We start from the raw sequence: 19,013 nt of genomic DNA on the forward strand, positions 1-19,013 counted from the left end.
ACGATACACAATATATGTCTCGATATTTTTCCTTGGCCTTGAAATAACACTTGATACATATAACCACAGCAGTATGATGATTCTTTGTGTCTACATGAGACAGTCTTGTTCAAACCGCATTAATATCAATCTTTATTGCAGACCTTAAGATCCATTGACCATATAAAAACACAATGCAAAATATCAAAAACAAAACACTAAAACATAAAAAAAATATTAATAAATAAATAAATAATATAAAATAAAATTTAAAAAAATTAAACATAAAATATCAATTCCAAATGTCAGTTTCTAACATACAAATATTTGTGCCAATGGTTTGACAGTCCAAATGAGTACCTAACAGAACTGCTGCCAGGGTTTGTTAACACAGTGAATATGTCATTTTCAGACTATACAAAATATGCTCATTTTAAACTTTCATGCAGAGAAGGAAATCACAAGTAAGTCAATTGACCAAAACTGTATTTATTAAACAGTTATTAAGCAGTGGCACAAACGTTTATGTCACTTCCAAAACAGAAAGTGTAAGGTTGTCGGAGACATTTTAAGTGTCAAATAAAAATTTGCTGCATAATAGGAAATCAAATAGTGTTCGTCCTTCGCTATGTGGTAGGTTACTACGGACGTTATTAAATTCTGTTGTTGACTATTTTTTTCATACGGTGTTCAGTGTTTCCCACAGGTCAGGCATCTATTTGTGGTGGTGTGGTCGGGCAGCGGAGTTGGAATATAATATAATATTTACATATTTATAGAATATGTTACTACAAGCTCCATTCACAGACAGAGTCCCATTGCTTTCATGAGCAGTCGAGCGAATCAAAAGCCGGAAAGAAAAAAAAAAAAAATATATATATATATATATATATATATATTTTTTTTTTTTCTTTTTTTTTTTTTTTTTGTGGCGGCCGTAATTCTTTCGTGGCGGGCCGCCACAAATAAATGAATGTGTGGGAAACCCTGGTGTTGATCTGGAAATGTTTACCTTGGCATTTTGATGGTGTGGGCGTGAGGCACCGAACAGAGATGTTGACATGTGGAGTAAGCATTCTTCATTCTCTAGCAGGTGACTTTTCAAATGATGCTACATATTAGCAGTAATGCTACTTTTTATAGCAACACTTTTGCCCCACACTTGACAAATTACGGTTGTCTGTTCGACATATTCCCACTTGAAGCCAAACCACCGCCAGACGATGGACCTCCTGCGGTTTTTCTTGGGAATTAATTCTTCCTTCATATGCACCTTCTTTCTCTTGTATTACCACTCGCAGTGCTCTGCTAGAATCGCAGCTAACGATACCCTGCGTGAGAACGTATACTCGAATATCACGATATAGTAATTTTCTATATCGCACAGAGACAAACGATATCGCTCAGCCCTAATTGGTAGTTTATTTAAAACACATTTGTACATTATGAAATATGTATTAATAAATATAGTTTTTGCTGTCATTTCATAATTAATTACTTTATTTGTATTTACCTATTCTCTGTTCTATTGAATAGGATTAAAAACAAAACAAGCAGATTCTGAAAAATGCATGTACAAGTACAGTGTGGGGTTTTTTTACACTTACATGTTGCGGTTAATAGAAAAATCTACTCCCAAGTGGGCCGGACTGGTAAAATTGCGGCACGATAACTTAAAAATAAAGACAACTTCAGATTGTTTTCTTGGTTTAAAAATAGAACAAGCACAATCTGAAAAAATACTAATCACAACGTTGTTGTTTTTTTTACAGTAACATGTTGTGGTTAATAGTATTCTGTCTTTATTTTTCGTTGTTTATACTTTCGGAATAAACTATGTGATAATGTTCATCAGTCAACTCATTGGTATGAATTTTCAATCTATCAAGATAAAAAAAATATCAAAATCAAATTACAGGATGTTATTTATGTAGTATGTTCATTTTTCTCAACTGGTGCACTAACATCATGTGGTTTATTTATTTACATATGTAGCATCATCTACAAAGATATAAAGAATTGATTTTGCGACATCTGGTGGACACATTTAGAACAGCACTTTCTTTCATTCAAAAATTTCAGCTCATTTTTATACTTAGCAAACTCGTCCAGCGGGCCTGTTAAATCCTGATCTGGCTCGCGGGTCGTACGTTTTCGACACCCCTGGTCTAACATTTCATCTCAATTATTGTCACTCAAATGATCACGTTATTGAATGTACTCATAAATACAGTACATATATGCACAATAATAACCAGGTTTTATTAAACAAATTAAATTAAATAAATAACATATTTTCCCGACTTTTTCCAACGCTATAAACCCTGCGGTTTATGAAACTGTGCAGCTAATTTATGGATTTTCTTCGCTAACGGCCATAATGTTTTGTGTTTAACAAATATATTTCATATGACGCCAATAGAGACACTGAAAATGGGTGTTATTGGTTGTGACATGGCACCATTTTTTAGCAATATAAGTCCTGTTTTGTGCCAGAAGCTAATTCCTCCACAGCGTTTCTGCTCGAAAGGATTCTTCATTCATCACGTCAAGCAGCGTTTGCAAGTTTTACAATATATCTCTAACAATCTATGGCGACTTGTCCAGGGTGTACGCCATCTTCTGCCCGAGTGCCGCTGGGAGACCGGTGCAAAATAGATGGATGAATGGAATTTATACTTACTAAACTGTCCCATGTGTGATGTCTGGAAGTGTGTTTTAATGCGTATTTGTACGTGCTATCGTATTGTAATCAAGCTAGCGTTAGAAGCATTAGCGACTATGCTAACACATTAGCAAGTGTCTGTGTTAGTAGCATTATTATTCATTTTGTATTGTTTCGGTTTCGTAAATCCACCAAAACGTCACGGTGGCGTTATCGAGTCTGTTTAGCTGATCGGAGAGGTAGCTTCTGCAGCTAGTTGGTCCATGACCATGACTTCAGTTTATTTTGATCAGCCGTTTTACTGCTTTGTTCCAGGCACCATTAAGAGACAATTATCTATCCACGGCTTATGGTCCGGCACGGCTAATATATGTAAAAATATCTCTTAAACTGCACAATATGTTAGTTGTTTAGACAATAATGTGGTTATACAGTGGGTCAAAAAAGTATTTAGTCAGCCACCGATTGTGCAAGTTCTCCCACTTAAAATGATGACAGAGGTCTGTCATTTTCATCATAGGTAGACTTCAACTGTGAGAGACAGAATGTGAAAAAAAAATCCAGGAATTCACATTGTAGGAATTTTAAAGAATTTATTTATAAATGATGGTGGAAAATAAGTATTTGGTTAACCATTCAAGGCTCTCACTGATGGAAGTAGGTTTTGTCTCAAAATCTCACGATACATGGCCCCATTCATTCTTTCCTTAACACGGATCAATCGTCCTGTCCCCTTAGCAGAAAAACAGCCCCAAAGCATGATGTTTCCACCCCCATGCTTCACAGTAGGTATGGTGTTTTTTGGTATGCAACTCAGTATTCTTCTTCCTCCAAACACGACGAGTTGAGTTTATACCAAAAAGTTATATTTTGGTTTCATCTGACCACATGACATTCTCCCAATCCTCTGCTGTATCATCCATGTATCCATTTCGGAATAAACTCAACTTGAAGTGTACCTATGATGAAAATTACAGACCTCTGTCATAATTTTAAGTGGGAGAACTTGCACGATCGGTGGCTGACTAAATACTTTTTTGCCCCACTGTATATATACACACATATATATATATATATATATATATATATATATATATATATATATATATATATATATATATATATATATATATATATATATATAAATATATATGTATATATATATATATATATATATATATATATACACAGGATATATATATATATATATATATATATATATATATATATATATATATATATATATATATATATATATATATGTTAATCTATATAGCCCTAAATCAAAAGTATCTCAAAGGGCTGCACAAGCCCAGGGTTTCCCACACATTCATTTATTTGTGGCGACCCGCCACAAAAGAATTACGGCCGCCACAAATAAAAAAAAAATGTGTTTTTATTATTTTTATTTTTTTTTCCGGCTTTTGACTCGCTTGACCGCTCATAAAAGCAATGGGACTCTGTCTGTGAATGGAGCTTGTAGTTACATATTATATAAATATGTAAATATTATATAAATATGTATATAAATATGTACATAAAGTGTTGTTATTATATTCCAACTCCGCGTTCTTCTTGGTCATCGCCGCCGCCACTGCCAGCCCCCATTATACCCCCCCACCCCCTCCGACCACACCACCACAAATAGATGCCTGACCTGTGGGAAACACTGAAGCCGCGACGATATCCGTGGTACAGAGCCCAGGCCACATAAGGGCAAGGAAAAACTCACTCACATATATGAAAAAAATATATAATATATATACATTTATATATGTATCTGCTGCTTTAATGTCTTAAATGTCCTCTGTGTTCTTTGATGTTTGATGTTTCCCTCTTACACACATGGAAGAGGAATGTGTACTATGGCTATTAGTTGTTGTTTTTTTTTGTTTGTTTTGTTTTGTTTTTTTTCCCCTTGGCCTCAGTCTGCACTCCGTCTCCAAGGCCCAGGCTAAGACCGATTTTTTTTTTTTTTCATTTTAATCTTCTATTCCCCCCCCCCCCCCCCCCCCCCCCCTTGTTTACCTGTATCTCATCTCTTTTTGTAAGGGGCGCTGGAAGCCGGCAGACCAGTCAGCGATCCTGTTCTGTCTCCCTGTAATGTTTGTCTGATCTTGAATGGGATTGTGCTGAAAATTGTCATTTTCCTGAAGGAACTCTCCTGACGGAATGAATAAAGTAATATCTAATCTAATCTAATCTAATATATATATATATATATATATATATATATATATATATATATATATATATATATATATATATGCGTGTGTATTTATGAGTATTGTTGGTGGCTTTATGGCCAAGATGGCTATATTGTTAGCAGTCTTTAAATACCAAAGACTATTACCTCCCTGCTTGGCACTCCCCATCAAGGGTTCGAATTGGGGGTTGAATCACCAAAAATGAATCCCGGGCGCGGACACCACTGCTGCCCACCCCTCCCCTCACCTCCCAGGGGGTGACCAAGGGTGATGGATCAAATGCAGATAATAATTTCGACATACCAAGTGTGTGTGTGATAATCATTGGTACTTTAACTTTACTTAACTTTAAGATACACAAAAAAGAGAAAGACGTCGGTATTGTGAGAAATAGGTAATTAAAAAAAAAAAAAGTTCAGTTCCCCTTTAAAAAGATATTTTTGGATAAAGTTATCTTCTGTTTCTCTACCATAACCTAACCTGCTCGACTGCACTCAATGCCAAAAGCTCTCTTCCATTTTAATTAATGCATGCAATCAATTAATGGGGGCTATAAAGGGAGCAATATAGTGCATGCTTGTTATCGGTACTTAAAGCAGTGCAAAGCGGGAAGATATTTTTGGGGTACAATTTAAAGACACAATGTTACCGTGTCAGTTGGAGACACTGTGAGCCGAGTCATGGCGCGGTCTCATAGCACTCGGGAGACAATCCGCCGAATTCCAAGAGAGGAGCCCTCTCTGAAGTCTTGCGAGGCCATTAAAGAAAATGGAAGACGCCGCCTCCATTCTGCCGTGTGATCAATACAAAAGTAATTTGGCTGCTCTTCTCCACCCAGGAAAGGAGCAGCGGCAGCGTGCGGAGCTCTTACAGTTTAAAACCCAAAAGGAATAAACAATTCATGAGCCAGGCTGCAGACTGTGTAGCTTCCCCAAAGTGAATGTTACGTTATCAGCTCGGTGCAGCGCTCGCCTTCTCACCAGGAAGCTTGATTTACGCCGGTGAAGTCATCTGCAGCGGCCGGGGCCAAAAAGATAAACAGGCAAACTAAACGGGGAGAAAGAGTTAAAGGCGCACTCATAATGTGTCCGTGAAAATGAACGGTGTGTTTTTTAAATGAACTGCACTTAAGGGACACTTCATTAGGCACATCTGCACCAGTTTGATGGACGTTCCGTGAGGTAACAATGAACAATGTATAATTGTGGTTCATTATTTACGCTTCTTAAATATAAAAAAATAAATGATCATATCGAGGGGTGTCGAATTATTGCGTCAATTGCAATTAATTACTTAGGGCCATATTTAATTAGTTTTTCTAATTACATTAATCAAAAGTTTAATCTCTAACGTTAGAATAGAATACAATAGAATAGAGTTTTTATTGTCATTATTGCAATGAACAGGTTCAAAGAACAACGAAATTGGAGCAGCTCCTCCTAAGGTGCATATACAATATGGTAGTATAAATAGTAAAAAAAAAAAAAAAAAAAAAAAAAAAAAAAGATAGAGATGACTAATGTATCTATGTATATGTATCCACACAGATGCATATCTGCATGCATATGAATACATATACACACATACATAAAACATTATTGCACATTGTAGTCCGAAAAAATAGAAAAACATTTAAACATTACACATGAGGACATGATGGACATATTGTGCTCACTCAGTGCCTGTTTAATGCTACTATGGCTCTTGGGTAAAAGCTATTTTTTAGTCTATTGGTGCTCGCTTTTAGCACCCTGTAGCGTCTGCCTGAGGGTAGCAGTTCCAGGTGGCTGTGCCCGGGGTGGAATGGGTCTTTCAGGATGCTCTGTGCTTTCCTGAGACAGCGGGAGCTGTACAGGTCAGCCAGGGGGGGGAGGGGGCATCCGATTAACTTCTGGGCGGTCTTTATGACTCTCTGGAGCGCCGTTCTCTCTGCGGCCGTGCAGCTGCTGAACCACACGCAGATGCAGTAGGTCAGGATGCTCTCAATGGAGCACCGGTAGAAGGACACCAGCAGTTCCTGTGAGAGGTGGTTGTTCCTGAGTATTCTCAGGAAGTGCAGTCTCTGGTGTGCCTTCTTGATGTTAGCCGTGGTGTTGGTGCTCCAGGATAGGTAGTCGGCCAGGTGGACTCCCAGGAAGCGGAAGTCGGAGACCCTCTCCACACAGTCACCACTGATGATCAGGGGCAGGATGTCCGTTTTTTTCCTCCTGAAGTTTATGACCAGCTCCTTGGTCTTGGAGGTGTTCAGGGCCAGGTTGTTGACTCTGCACCAATCCGACAGCTTCTCCACCTCATCCCGATATGCAGCCTCGTCTCCCTCCGAGATGAGCCCCACTACGGTGGTGTCATCCGCAAATTTGATGATGGAGTTGCTGGAGTGGGCAGGTGTGCAGTCGTATGTGTAGATGGAGTAGAGAAGGGGGCTCAGCACACAGCCTTGTGGAGAGCCGGTACTGAGGTGCAGGCTTGATGACATGTGGCGACCCAACTGCACCCTCTGGGGGCGGTTGGATAAGAAGTCCTTAATCCACATGCAGATGGAGTTCGAGAGACCCAGGTCTGACAGTTTGGACACCAGTCTATCAGGAATAATGGTGTTAAATGCCGAACTATAATCCACAAAAAGCAGCCGCACGTAGCTCCCCCCGTCTCCAGGTGACCCAGGGAGGAGTGTAGGGCTGTGGCGATGGCGTCCTCTGTGGACCTGTTGGTTCTGTAGGCAAACTGGTGTGGGTTGAGCTCGGTAGGGAGGACTGAGGTGATATGGGTCCGTACCAGCTTCTCGAAGTACTTCATAGCTATAGGTGTAAGTGCAACTGGACGGTAGTCATTCAGACATCTGACAGAGTTCTTCTTCGGCACCGGGATTATTGTGGAGGTCTTCAGGCATGATGGGATGACGGCCTGGGAGAGGGACTGGGTGAAGATCTTCGTAAATACTCCGGCTAGCTGGTCTGCACAGTCTCTTAGTACCTGTCCCGGGACTCCATCTGGGCCCGTAGCCTTCCTCGGGTTCACTGCCTTCAGCGTGCGTCTCACCTCATGCTCCTCCAGTACAAGGATGCAGCTGCTGTGGGTGTTGGGTGGGAGTGTTGTGACGGCTGCAGGTGTTTTTCTCTCAAATCGGGCGAAGAAGCTGTGTAATTCCCCCGCTCGAGAGGCGTCGCCGTCAGCCGAAGGGTTACTGGGTCTGAAGTTGGTCATGTCTTTTATTCCTTTCCATACCTCCTTGGTGTTGTTGCTCTGCAGGTGGGCTTCCATTTTCCTCCTGTGTTAGGCTTTTGCCTCTCTGATGCCTCTCTTCAGATTGGCTCTGGCAGCACTGTAGAGTGCCAGGTCCTGCGCTTTGAGGGCACTGTCTCTCTCTTTGAGTAAGCCCTGGACTGTTTTTGTCATCCAGGGCTTCCTGTTGGGGTAGACTCGGATGCACTTGTCCACTGTGACAGTGTCTATGCAGTGTTTGATGTACCCCAGGACTGCTTCTGTGTACTGCTCCAAGTCTGGGTTTTCAAAAACTGACCAGTCTGTTGTATCAAAGCAGTCCTGCAGCTGTTCCATGGCTCCCTCCGGCCATGTTTTGACCGTTTTGGTTGTGATAGGAGCACTTTTTCTTATTGGTGTGTAAGCTGGCAAAAGGAGCAGGGATATGTGGTCAGACTTGCCTAATTGGGGAAGTTGTTTGGCTCTATATCCTTTTTTTATGTTGGAATAGACTTTGTCCAGTGTGTTAGCTCCCCTCGTAGCACACTTCACATGCTGGTGAAGTTTGGGGAGCACTTTTTTCAGGTCGACATGATTAAAGTCCCCCGCTGTGATGTGGATGCCGTCGGGATATTTGTTCTGTTGTGCACTGATTGTATCGTGCAACAGAGCTAGCGCCGTGCTAGCGTTAGCATCGGGAGCTATATACACGTTTGTGATCAGGACAGCAGAGTGCTCCCTGGCTAGATGGAAGGGTCGGCATTTAACTGTAAAATATTCCAGATCTTGGGAACAGTGGCTGTTAACTACCTTTGAATCAGAAGTCCACTTGTTGTTTAGGTAGGTTAGCAGTCCACCCCCACGCCGCTTGCCGGAAGACTCTGCGTTTCTGTCCTGTCTGTGTGCTGTGTGACCGGTTAGCTCCATGCTAGCGTCAGGGATTGAGGACGTTAGCCAGGTTTCCGTAAACAATAGGGGGCAACTGTCCATCACAGTGTTTTGTGCTACACGGAGCCTCACCTCGTCCATCTTGTCCTCTTCGCCATGAGGAGCGAGCGACCTCGCATTAGCCAGGAATAGACTTGGTATCGCTGGTCTGTTTGGGTTCATTTTTAGTCTGGCTAACACGCCGCCCCTTCGGCCACGGCGTCTTCGCCTCCGCCTCCACCTCGCCGGGCACAGTAGCCATGGAGCTCCAGGGCTACGTGCTAACTCCTCCGGGATGTTGTGTCGGCTTGTAAAATCCACCGAAATAGTCTGCTCAGACCGCAATCCAATCTCCAACAAATCGTTTCGGCTGTACATAACCTTCGCCCAGCAAGTTGCTGACTGGGCTAGTAATAAACTATATAAAAACAATAAAAACAATGCACTTAAGGGGAGAGCCTGAAACGTCGCATCCATGCGCGCCGCCATCTTGAATGTTACTGTCTCTCTATGCCTGTGAGTTACCGTTTTCTTGTCATTTTTTTTTTTTTTTTTTAATTCATTAACAGCTTAGCGACAAAAAACTCCCGTATTTTCCGGACAATAGAGCGCAACAGGATATGAGCCGCAACCACTACATTTTAGAAGAAAACCATTTTTTCCGCATATTAGCCGCACTGGACTCTAGGTCGCAGAAATATATGCTGTGAAATGAGTTATTTACACAGAAAGATTCTGTAAATATTTATTTCCATCCATCCATCCATCTATCCATTTTCTACCGCTTGTCCCTTTTTGGGGTCGCTGAAGCCTATCTCAGCTACAAACGGGCGGAAGGCGACGCACACCCTGGACAAGTCTCCATCTCATCGCAGGGCCAACACAGATAGACAAACAACCTTCACACTCACAATCACACACTGGGGACCATTTAGTGTTGCCAATCAACTTATCGCCAGGTGCATGTCTTTGGAGGTGGGAGGAAGCCGGAGTACCCGGAGGGAACCCACGCAGTCACGGGGAAAACATGCAAACTCCACACAGAAAGACCCCGAGCGCAGGATCAAACCCAGGACCTTTGTATTGTGAGGCACACGCACTAACCCCTCTGTCTTCCACCGTGCTGCCCCAAAGTGAAACAATATAAATGAAACTGGCTTGCTATGGTAATGCAATCTACTATGAATGTGAACAATGTGAGAAAATGAGCAGAATGGAGCTTGCAAAATGTGGGTCCAGCTTTTGGGGGAGCAGGAGTCCTAACTGCTTTGGTACACCTGCCGATGACAGCCATATGACAGCCTTAAGTATTTTCATGCTTGTAAGTATTACTTAACATACCTAATTGTTTCCAAACGTCTGTAACACGGGGGTAGAACGGCTGATCAAACAAAACAGGACCCACTAGTTGCGGAAGCTAGCTCTCTAATCAGCTAAACAGACTCAATAACTCCACGGTGACGTTTTGGTGAATTTACTGAGGAATTTGCGCAACTGAAACATCACAAAAATAATTTTGTTGCAAGTTAAAAATACTAAGACAAACACTCATTAGCATATCAGCTCGTGCTAACGATGCTAGTTTGATTACATTAAGATAGCATGTAAAAATATGTATGAAAACACTCGTACAAATAATAAAAAATCCTCCTAAAGTTTTTGTTGCTTTTTTTTTTGTTTTGTTTAATTATTCATTAAATAAAGAAACATTCTGAATTTAACTTTCCGTATTATAAACCGAAGGGTTCAAAGTGTAGGAAAAAAGTAGCACCTTATAGTCCAATGGTGGACTATGGATGACTAGATGAAACTCATATTCAGTGACGAACAGCTAATCTGCATTGGGCAAAGTGAGAAACTATTTTTGATGCCGTTCCAATGAGATTTCTGAAGACGACAGCCTGAAGAAAACAGGCAGCCCCATATCGTCATTAGCTATGTGTACTCTGACACAATTATTTTGATTAAAAGACTAACCGGAACAAAAATGCTTCATGTAAACACCCCATTCGAAATATTCTGAACCAATCATACACGTTCGGATTAAAACTGCATTTTTAACTATATATACATATGTACAGTATATGTATATACATATAAATATTTATATACAGTATGTATATACATATACTGTACATATGTATATATTAATGTGTATGTATATGTATATCTGTACGTATATGTGTATTTTATATGTGTATATATACATACAGTATATGTGTAAAGTATATGTATTTATACATATGTACAGTATATGTATATACATATAAATATTTATATACAGTATGTATATACATATACTGCTTCAAAAATGCTTCATGTAAACACCCCATTCGAAATATTCTGAACCAATCATACACGTTCGGATTAAAACTGCATTTTTAACTATATATACATATGTACAGTATATGTATATACATATAAATATTTATATACAGTATGTATATACATATACTGTACATATGTATATATTAATGTGTATGTATATGTATATCTGTACGTATATGTGTATTTTATATGTGTATATATACATACAGTATATGTGTAAAGTATATGTATTTATACATATGTACAGTATATGTATATACATATAAATATTTATATACAGTATGTATATACATATACTGCTTCAAAAATGCTTCATGTAAACACCCCATTCGAAATATTCTGAATCAATCATACACGTTCGGATTAAAACTGCATTTTTAACTATATATAAATATGTACAGTATATGTATATACATACTGTATATAAATATTTATATGTATATACATATACTGTACATATGTATATATAGTTAAAAATGCAGTTTTATATACATACTGCATATAAATATTTATATGTATATACATATACTGTACATATGTATATATAGTTAAAAATGCAGTTTTAATCCGAACGTGTATGATTGGTTCAGAATATTTCGAATGGGGTGTTTACATGAAGCATTTTTGAAGCAGTATATGTATATACATACTGTATATAAATATTTATATGTATATACATATACTGTACATATGTATAAATACATATACTTTACACATATACTGTATGTATATATACACATATAAAATACACATATACGTACAGATATACATATACATACACATTAATACAGTATACATATTGTACATACATACATACATTAAAATACAGATATATATAGACACATACATATATACACATAAATATACATACATACATACATATATATATATATATATATATATATATATATATACACATACATGTATATATATCAGGGGTAGGCATTACGTCGATCGCAGAGGGTGTGTCAGTCGATCGCAAGCCAGGCATTAAAAAAATAGACCTAAAAATGAGCAATCATCAATCTTCACCAAGACTTCACTTTTGTCAGTTGTTTGACATTCTCGGCACCCGAGGATCTTGTGAGATGACGCTGGCTGATGAGAGCTCATTATTAAGAAAAAAATCACTTACAGGACGGAGAGAAACACTTTTTATTTCAACAGACTCTTGGGCCGTACCTGCTGTCAAAACTCTAAAGACCGACTACACAGTTCCTATCTTCACCATAAAAGACCTGCTTCATCTTGCCTATGCTAACAAAATAAGAGTCTCAGAAAGTTAGCGTGCACAAGCTAACAAGCGACGGAGTTTGATGCCAATGTATTTCTCCCCTGCCCTCAGCGACCGCTCCCTCTCCTCTCTCGCCCACACACTCACTGACATCACTCACCTGCTGACACACATTAAAGGGCCACACACACATATGCTACTCTCATAACAAAGTGTTTAAAAAGGAGTAAGCAAGTTGGACAAATGAGATGCCAAATTCAACCACTTTCATGTGGTATTGGACTGAAAGGAGGACTTTTTTTCTCCTCCATTTGAAAATGCAGACGTTATCAGCACAACTGTCTGATTCCAATCAATGCAAGTCATCAGAATCAGGTAATACACCAACTTATTCTTGTCTTCATTGAAGAAAGGAATCTATATGTGTTAAACATTATTGTGTTATCATAAACACCATTAACTTGTTAACAAAAATGTCCCTTTCATAAATAAATAAATATAAATTATAAATATGAATGAATGAGGTAGATCTCCTCGACTTGGTCAATTGAAAAGTAGCTCAACTGCAGAAAAAGTGTGAGCACTCCTGAGATATATATATATATATATATATATATATATATATATATATATATATATATATACCCCGTTTCCATATGAGTTGGGAAATTGTGTTAGATGTAAATATAAACGGAATACAATAATTTGCAAATCCTTTTCAACCTATATTCAGTTGAATGCACTACAAATACAAGATATTTGATGTTCAAACTCATAAACGTTATTTATTTTTTTGCAAATAATAATTAACTTTCATGGCTGCAACACGTGCCAAAGTAGTTGGGAAAGGGCATGTTCACCACTGTGTTACATCACCTTTTCTTTTAACAACACTCAATAAACGTTTGGGAACTGAGGAAACTAATTGTTGAAGCTTTGAAAGTGGAATTCTTTCCCATTCTTGTTTTATGTAGAGCTTCAGCCGTTCAACAGTTCGTGTTCTCTGCTGTCGTATTTTACACTTCATAATGTGCCACACATTTTCGATGGGAGACAGGTCTGGACTGCAGGCGGGCCAGGAAAGTACCCGCACTCTTTTACCACGAAGCCACGCTGCTGTAACAAGTGGCTTGGCATTGTCTCGCTGAAATAAGCAGGGGCGTCCATGATAACGTTGCTTGGATGACAACATATGTTGCTCCAAAACCTGTATGGACCATTCAGCATTAATGGTGCCTTCACAGATGTGTAAGTTACCCATGCTTTGGGCATTAATACACCCCCATACCATCACAGATGCTGGCTTTTGAACCTTGCGCCTATAACAATCCGAATGGTTAGATAGATGGATGGATGGATGGATGGATGGATGGATGGATAAATGGATGGATAAATAGATAGATAGATAGATAGATAGATAGATAGATAGATAGATAGATAGATAGATAGATAGATAGATAGATAGATAGATAGATAGATAGATAGATAGAACTTTATTGATTCCTTCAGGAGAGTTCCTTCAGGAAAATTAAAAGGACACCAAGTCCACATTTTCCGAAATTAATTTGAAATGTGGATTCGTCAGACCACAGAACACTTTTCCACTTTGCATCAGTCCATCTTAGAGGAGCTCGGGCCCATTCTCTGAACCTTTTGATGATTTTACGGACCGTAGATGGTAAAATCCCTAAATTCCTTGCAATAGCTCATTGAGAAATGTTGTTCTAAAGCTGTTCGACAATTTGCTTACAAAGTGGTGACCCTCGCCCCATCCTTGTTTGTGAATGACTTAGCATTTCATGGAAGCTGCTTTTATACCCAATCATGGCACCCACCTGTTCCCAATTAGCCTGCACACCTGTGGGATGTTCCAAATAAGTGTTTGATGAGAATTCCTCAACTTTATTGATATTTATTGCTACCTTTCCCAACTTCTTTGTCACGTGTTGCTGGCATCAAATTCTAATGTTAATGACTATTTGCAATAAAAAAATGTTTATCAGTTTGAACATCAAATATGCTGTCTTTGTAGCATATTCAACTGAATATGTGTTGAAAATGATTTGCAAATCATTGTATTCTGTTTATATTTACATCTAACACATTTCTCAACTCATATGGAAACGGGGTTTGTACATACACATACATACATATACATACACATAGGGCTGGGCGATATATCGATAAAAGCGATATATCGCGGGTTTGTCTCTGTGCGATATAGAAAATTTTTATATCGTAATATTTGAGTAAACGTTCGCACGCAGCTGTTTTTAGCAGCGGGCATTACACTACAGGCTCTCCCCGCTCTTTCCTGTGTCTCCGTCTCACAGACAAGCAGGCGCACATTCTTACATCCGTCATATACTGTCACGTCATACGTCACATACATATACTCCCTCGCCCAGCAGAGAAGTAGCAGTGTGGTTAACGTTAGCCGTGATGCTAGCTGAGTGTTGCAAAGGTGTGAAAGAAGATGCGAATCTGGTAACAAATGAAGGAAGAATTAATTCCCAAGAAAAACAGCACGGGGTCCATCGTCTGGCGGTGATTCGGCTTCAAGTGGGAATATGTCGAATAGACAACTTTAATTTGTCAAGTGAGGGGCACTTAATATCATGTTAGATCCGCTCAACATCCATTGCTTTTGGTCCCCTGGGGAGGGGGGATTTGCCCACATATGCGGTCCTCTTCAAGGTTTCTCATAGTCATCATTGTCGACGTCCCACTGGGGTGAGTTTTTCCTTGCCCTTATGTGGGCCCTACCGAGGATGTCGTTGTGGTTTGTGCAGCCCTTTGAGGCACTTGTGATTTAGGGCTATATCAATCAATCAATCAATGTTTACTTATATAGCCCTAAATCACTAGTGTCTCAAAGGGCTGCACAAACCACTACGACATCCTCGGTAGGCCCACATAAGGGCAAGGAAAACTCACACCCAGTGGGACATCGGTGACAATAATGACCCAGTGGGACGTCGGTGACAATGATGACTATGAGAACCTTGGAGAGGAGGAAAGCAATGGATGTCGAGCGGGTCTAACATGATACTGTGAAAGTTCGATCCATAATGGATCCAACACAGTCGCGAGAGTCCAGTCCAAAGCGGATCCAACACAGCAGCGAGAGTCCCGTTCACAGCGGAGCCAGCAGGAAACCATCCCAAGCGGAGGCGGATCAGCAGCGCAGAGATGTCCCCAGCCGATACACAGGCAAGCAGTACATGGCCACCGGATCGGACCGGACCCCCTCCACAAAGGAGAGTGGGACATAGAAGAAAAAGAAAAGAAACGGCAGATCAACTGGTCCAAAAAGGGAGTCTATTTAAAGGCTAGAGTATACAAATGAGTTTTAAGGTGAGACTTAAATGCTTCTACTGAGGTGGCATCTCGAACTGTTACCGGGAGGGCATTCCAGAGTACTGGAGCCCGAAATGAAAAAGCTCTATAGCCCGCAGACTTTTTTTGGGCTTTGGGAATCACTAATAAGCCGGAGTCCTTTGAACGCAGATTTCTTGCCGGGACATATGGTACAATACAATCGGCAAGATAGGATGGAGCTATACCGTGTAGTATTTTATACGTAAGAAGTAAAACCTTAAAGTCACATCTTAAGTGCACAGGAAGCCAGTGCAGGTGAGCCAGTACAGGCGTAATGTGATCAAACTTTCTTGTTCTTGTCAAAAGTCTAGCAGCCGCATTTTGTACCAACTGTAATCTTTTAATGCTAGACATGGGGAGACCCGAAAATAATACGTTACAGTAATCGAGGCGAGACGTAACAAACGCATGGATAATGGTCTCAGCGTCTTTAGTGGACAGAATGGAGCGAATTTTAGCGATATTACGGAGATGAAAGAAGGCCGTTTTAGTAACGCTTTTAATGTGTGCCTCAAAGGAGAGAGTTGGGTCTAAGATAATACCCAGATTCTTTACCGTGTCGCCTTGTTTAATTGTTTGGTTGTCAAATGTTAGAGTTGTATTATTAAATAGAGTTCGGTGTCTAGCAGGACCGATAATCAGCATTTCCGTTTTTTTGGCGTTGACTTGCAAAAAGTTAGCGGACATCCATTGTTTAATTTCATTAAGACACGCCTCCAGCTGACTACAATCCGGCGTGTTGGTCAGCTTTAGGGGCATGTAGAGTTGGGTGTCATCAGCATAACAGTGAAAGCTAACACCGTATTTGCGTATGATGTCACCTAGCGGCAGCATGTAGATGCTGAAGAGTGCAGGGCCAAGGACCGAACCCTGGGGAACTCCACACGTTACCTTAACGTAGTCCGAGGTCACATTGTTATGGGAGACGCACTGCATCCTATCAGTAAGATAAGAGTTAAACCAAGACAGGGCTAAGTCTGACATACCAATTCGTGTTTTGATACGTTCTAATAAAATATGATCGACAGTATCGAAAGCAGCGCTAAGATCGAGGAGCAGCAACATAGATGACGCATCAGAATCCATCGTTAGCAATAGATCATTAGTCATTTTTGCGAGGGCTGTCTCCGTGGAGTGATTTGCCCTGAAACCGGATTGAAAGGTTTCACATAGATTGTTAGACGCTAAGTGTTCATTTATCTGCTCCGCAACAATTTTTTTGAGGATTTTTGAAATAAAGGGAAGGTGAGACACCGGTCAGTAGTTTACCATGAGGTCAGGATCGAGGTTAGGTCTTTTAAGAAGAGGATGAATAACCGCTTTTTTGAATGCTAGGGGAACAGTGCCCGAGGAAAGTGATAAGTTTATAATGTTTAGCACTGATGGACCTAATAATACAAAGAGCTCCTTGATCAGTTTCCCAGGAAGAGGGTCAAGTAAACATGTTGTTTGTTTTATTCCATTTACACGTTGTAACAATTCCTCTAATGTTATTTCCTCAAAACGAGAGAAACTATTTTGGAGGGCAGTATCCGCCGTATATACAATCGTGTCAGTGTTAATAGAACCCCGTTGCAGCTGGGAAGCATTGTCTTTAATCTCCTTTCTAATGACTTCAATTTTCTTACTAAAGAATTGCATAAAGTCATCAGCTGAGTGAGTGGAGCTACTGGAAGGAGTCCCTTGTTGGGTTAGCGATGCTACCGTACTAAACAAAAATTTAGGATTGTTTTTATAATGGTGGATGAGATTTGAGTAATATTTAGCTTTAGCTAAGGTAAGCATGCGTTTATGAGTTATTAAACCATCACTCCATGCTTGATGGTGCACCTCAAGTTTAGTCGTGCGCCATTTGCGTTCCAGCTTTCTGCATAATAATTTCTGAGCTCTAGTTTCTTCTGTAAACCACGGGGTGCGCTTTTTTGGAGCCTTTTTTTACTTTAGCGGTGCTATGTTATCAATGGTTTCGCGCAGGGCGTCGTTAAAGTTGTTAGTGAGGTTATCAATAGAGCCCACATATTTTGGGAATGGTGCCATTACCGAGGGCAGTAGGTCAGCAAGAGTTGTCATTGTGGCCGTATCAATGTTGCGGCTGCTATAGCAGTTATTATTATTATTAGTTTGACGAACATGCGTCTGAACCTCGAATTTTATAAGGTAATGATCGGACAATACTTTAGTATACGGGAGTATCGTAACTTTGGAAACGGTGATACCCCTGACAAGCACTAGGTCTATCGTATTACCGTTGCGATGCGTGGGTTCATTTATTATTTGTGTGAGACCACAGCTATCAATTATAGTCTGGAGCGCTACGCACGGTGGGTCCGATGGGGTATTCATATGGATATTAAAGTCCCCCATTATGATTATATTATCGGCGTGTGTCACTAGATCAGCAACGAACTCTGAGAATTCATTGATAAAGTCCGAACAGGGCCCTGGGGGGCGGTAGATAACAGCCAGATGTAGAGGCAGCGGTGTGACAAACCTCATAGTAAGCACCTCAAACGATTTATATTTATTATTTATGTTAGGACTAAGGTTAAAGTTTTCGTTGTATATTAGTGCGACCCCCCCACCCCTTTTAAGCGGACGGGCAATATGCGCATGTGTAAAGTTAGGAGGACATGCCTCATTTAGCGCAAAAAAGTCGTTTGGTTTAAGCCAGGTTTCGCTGAGACCGATGACGTTAAGATTGTTGTCTCTGATAATATCATTAACTAACAACGTTTTGGGAGACAATGATCTTATGTTTAAAAAACCTATATTATAGGTAGTGGGCTGTTTTAGGGAATTTTTGATCAAATTATCCGTAGTAGCAATATTAATAATGTTGTGTTTATTATGCCCAGTGCATTTAGTATAGTTACGACCATATCTAGGAATTGATACGACGGGAATTTTCCGATTGTTTGATTGTTGCTTTGATAAACTGCACGCATCATGGTTAGCCACCTCAGTAACGGGGATTTTCCGATTGTTTGTTTGTTGCTTTGATAAACTGCACGCATCATAGTTAGCCACCTCAGTAAAACACACGTCCAACTCTGAAACACTCAAAGCAGAAAAAACTTGTTCTAATTTAACT

The 19,013-nt window shown here is 39.9% G+C and overlaps 1 protein-coding gene across 2 annotated transcripts in view; it reads right to left on the reverse strand.

The window, feature by feature from the left end:
• Positions 1–19,013, reverse strand: part of LOC133541795 (serine/threonine-protein kinase N1-like) — a 140,538-nt gene that overhangs the window by 108,039 nt on the left and 13,486 nt on the right. The window contains exon 1 of one of the 2 annotated variants that reach the window (XM_061885387.1): positions 5,501–5,754. The exons of the other annotated variant lie outside the window; for it this stretch is intronic. Coding sequence (XP_061741371.1) covers positions 5,501–5,533 — 33 coding nt within the window. The 5' untranslated portion in view covers positions 5,534–5,754. Of the gene's footprint in view, positions 1–5,500; positions 5,755–19,013 lie in introns of those variants that run through there. 2 annotated transcript variants of the gene reach the window in all.

The sequence above is a fragment of the Nerophis ophidion genome, linkage group LG23 (assembly GCF_033978795.1).
Source record: "Nerophis ophidion isolate RoL-2023_Sa linkage group LG23, RoL_Noph_v1.0, whole genome shotgun sequence".
Taxonomy (NCBI): Eukaryota; Metazoa; Chordata; class Actinopteri; order Syngnathiformes; family Syngnathidae; genus Nerophis; species Nerophis ophidion.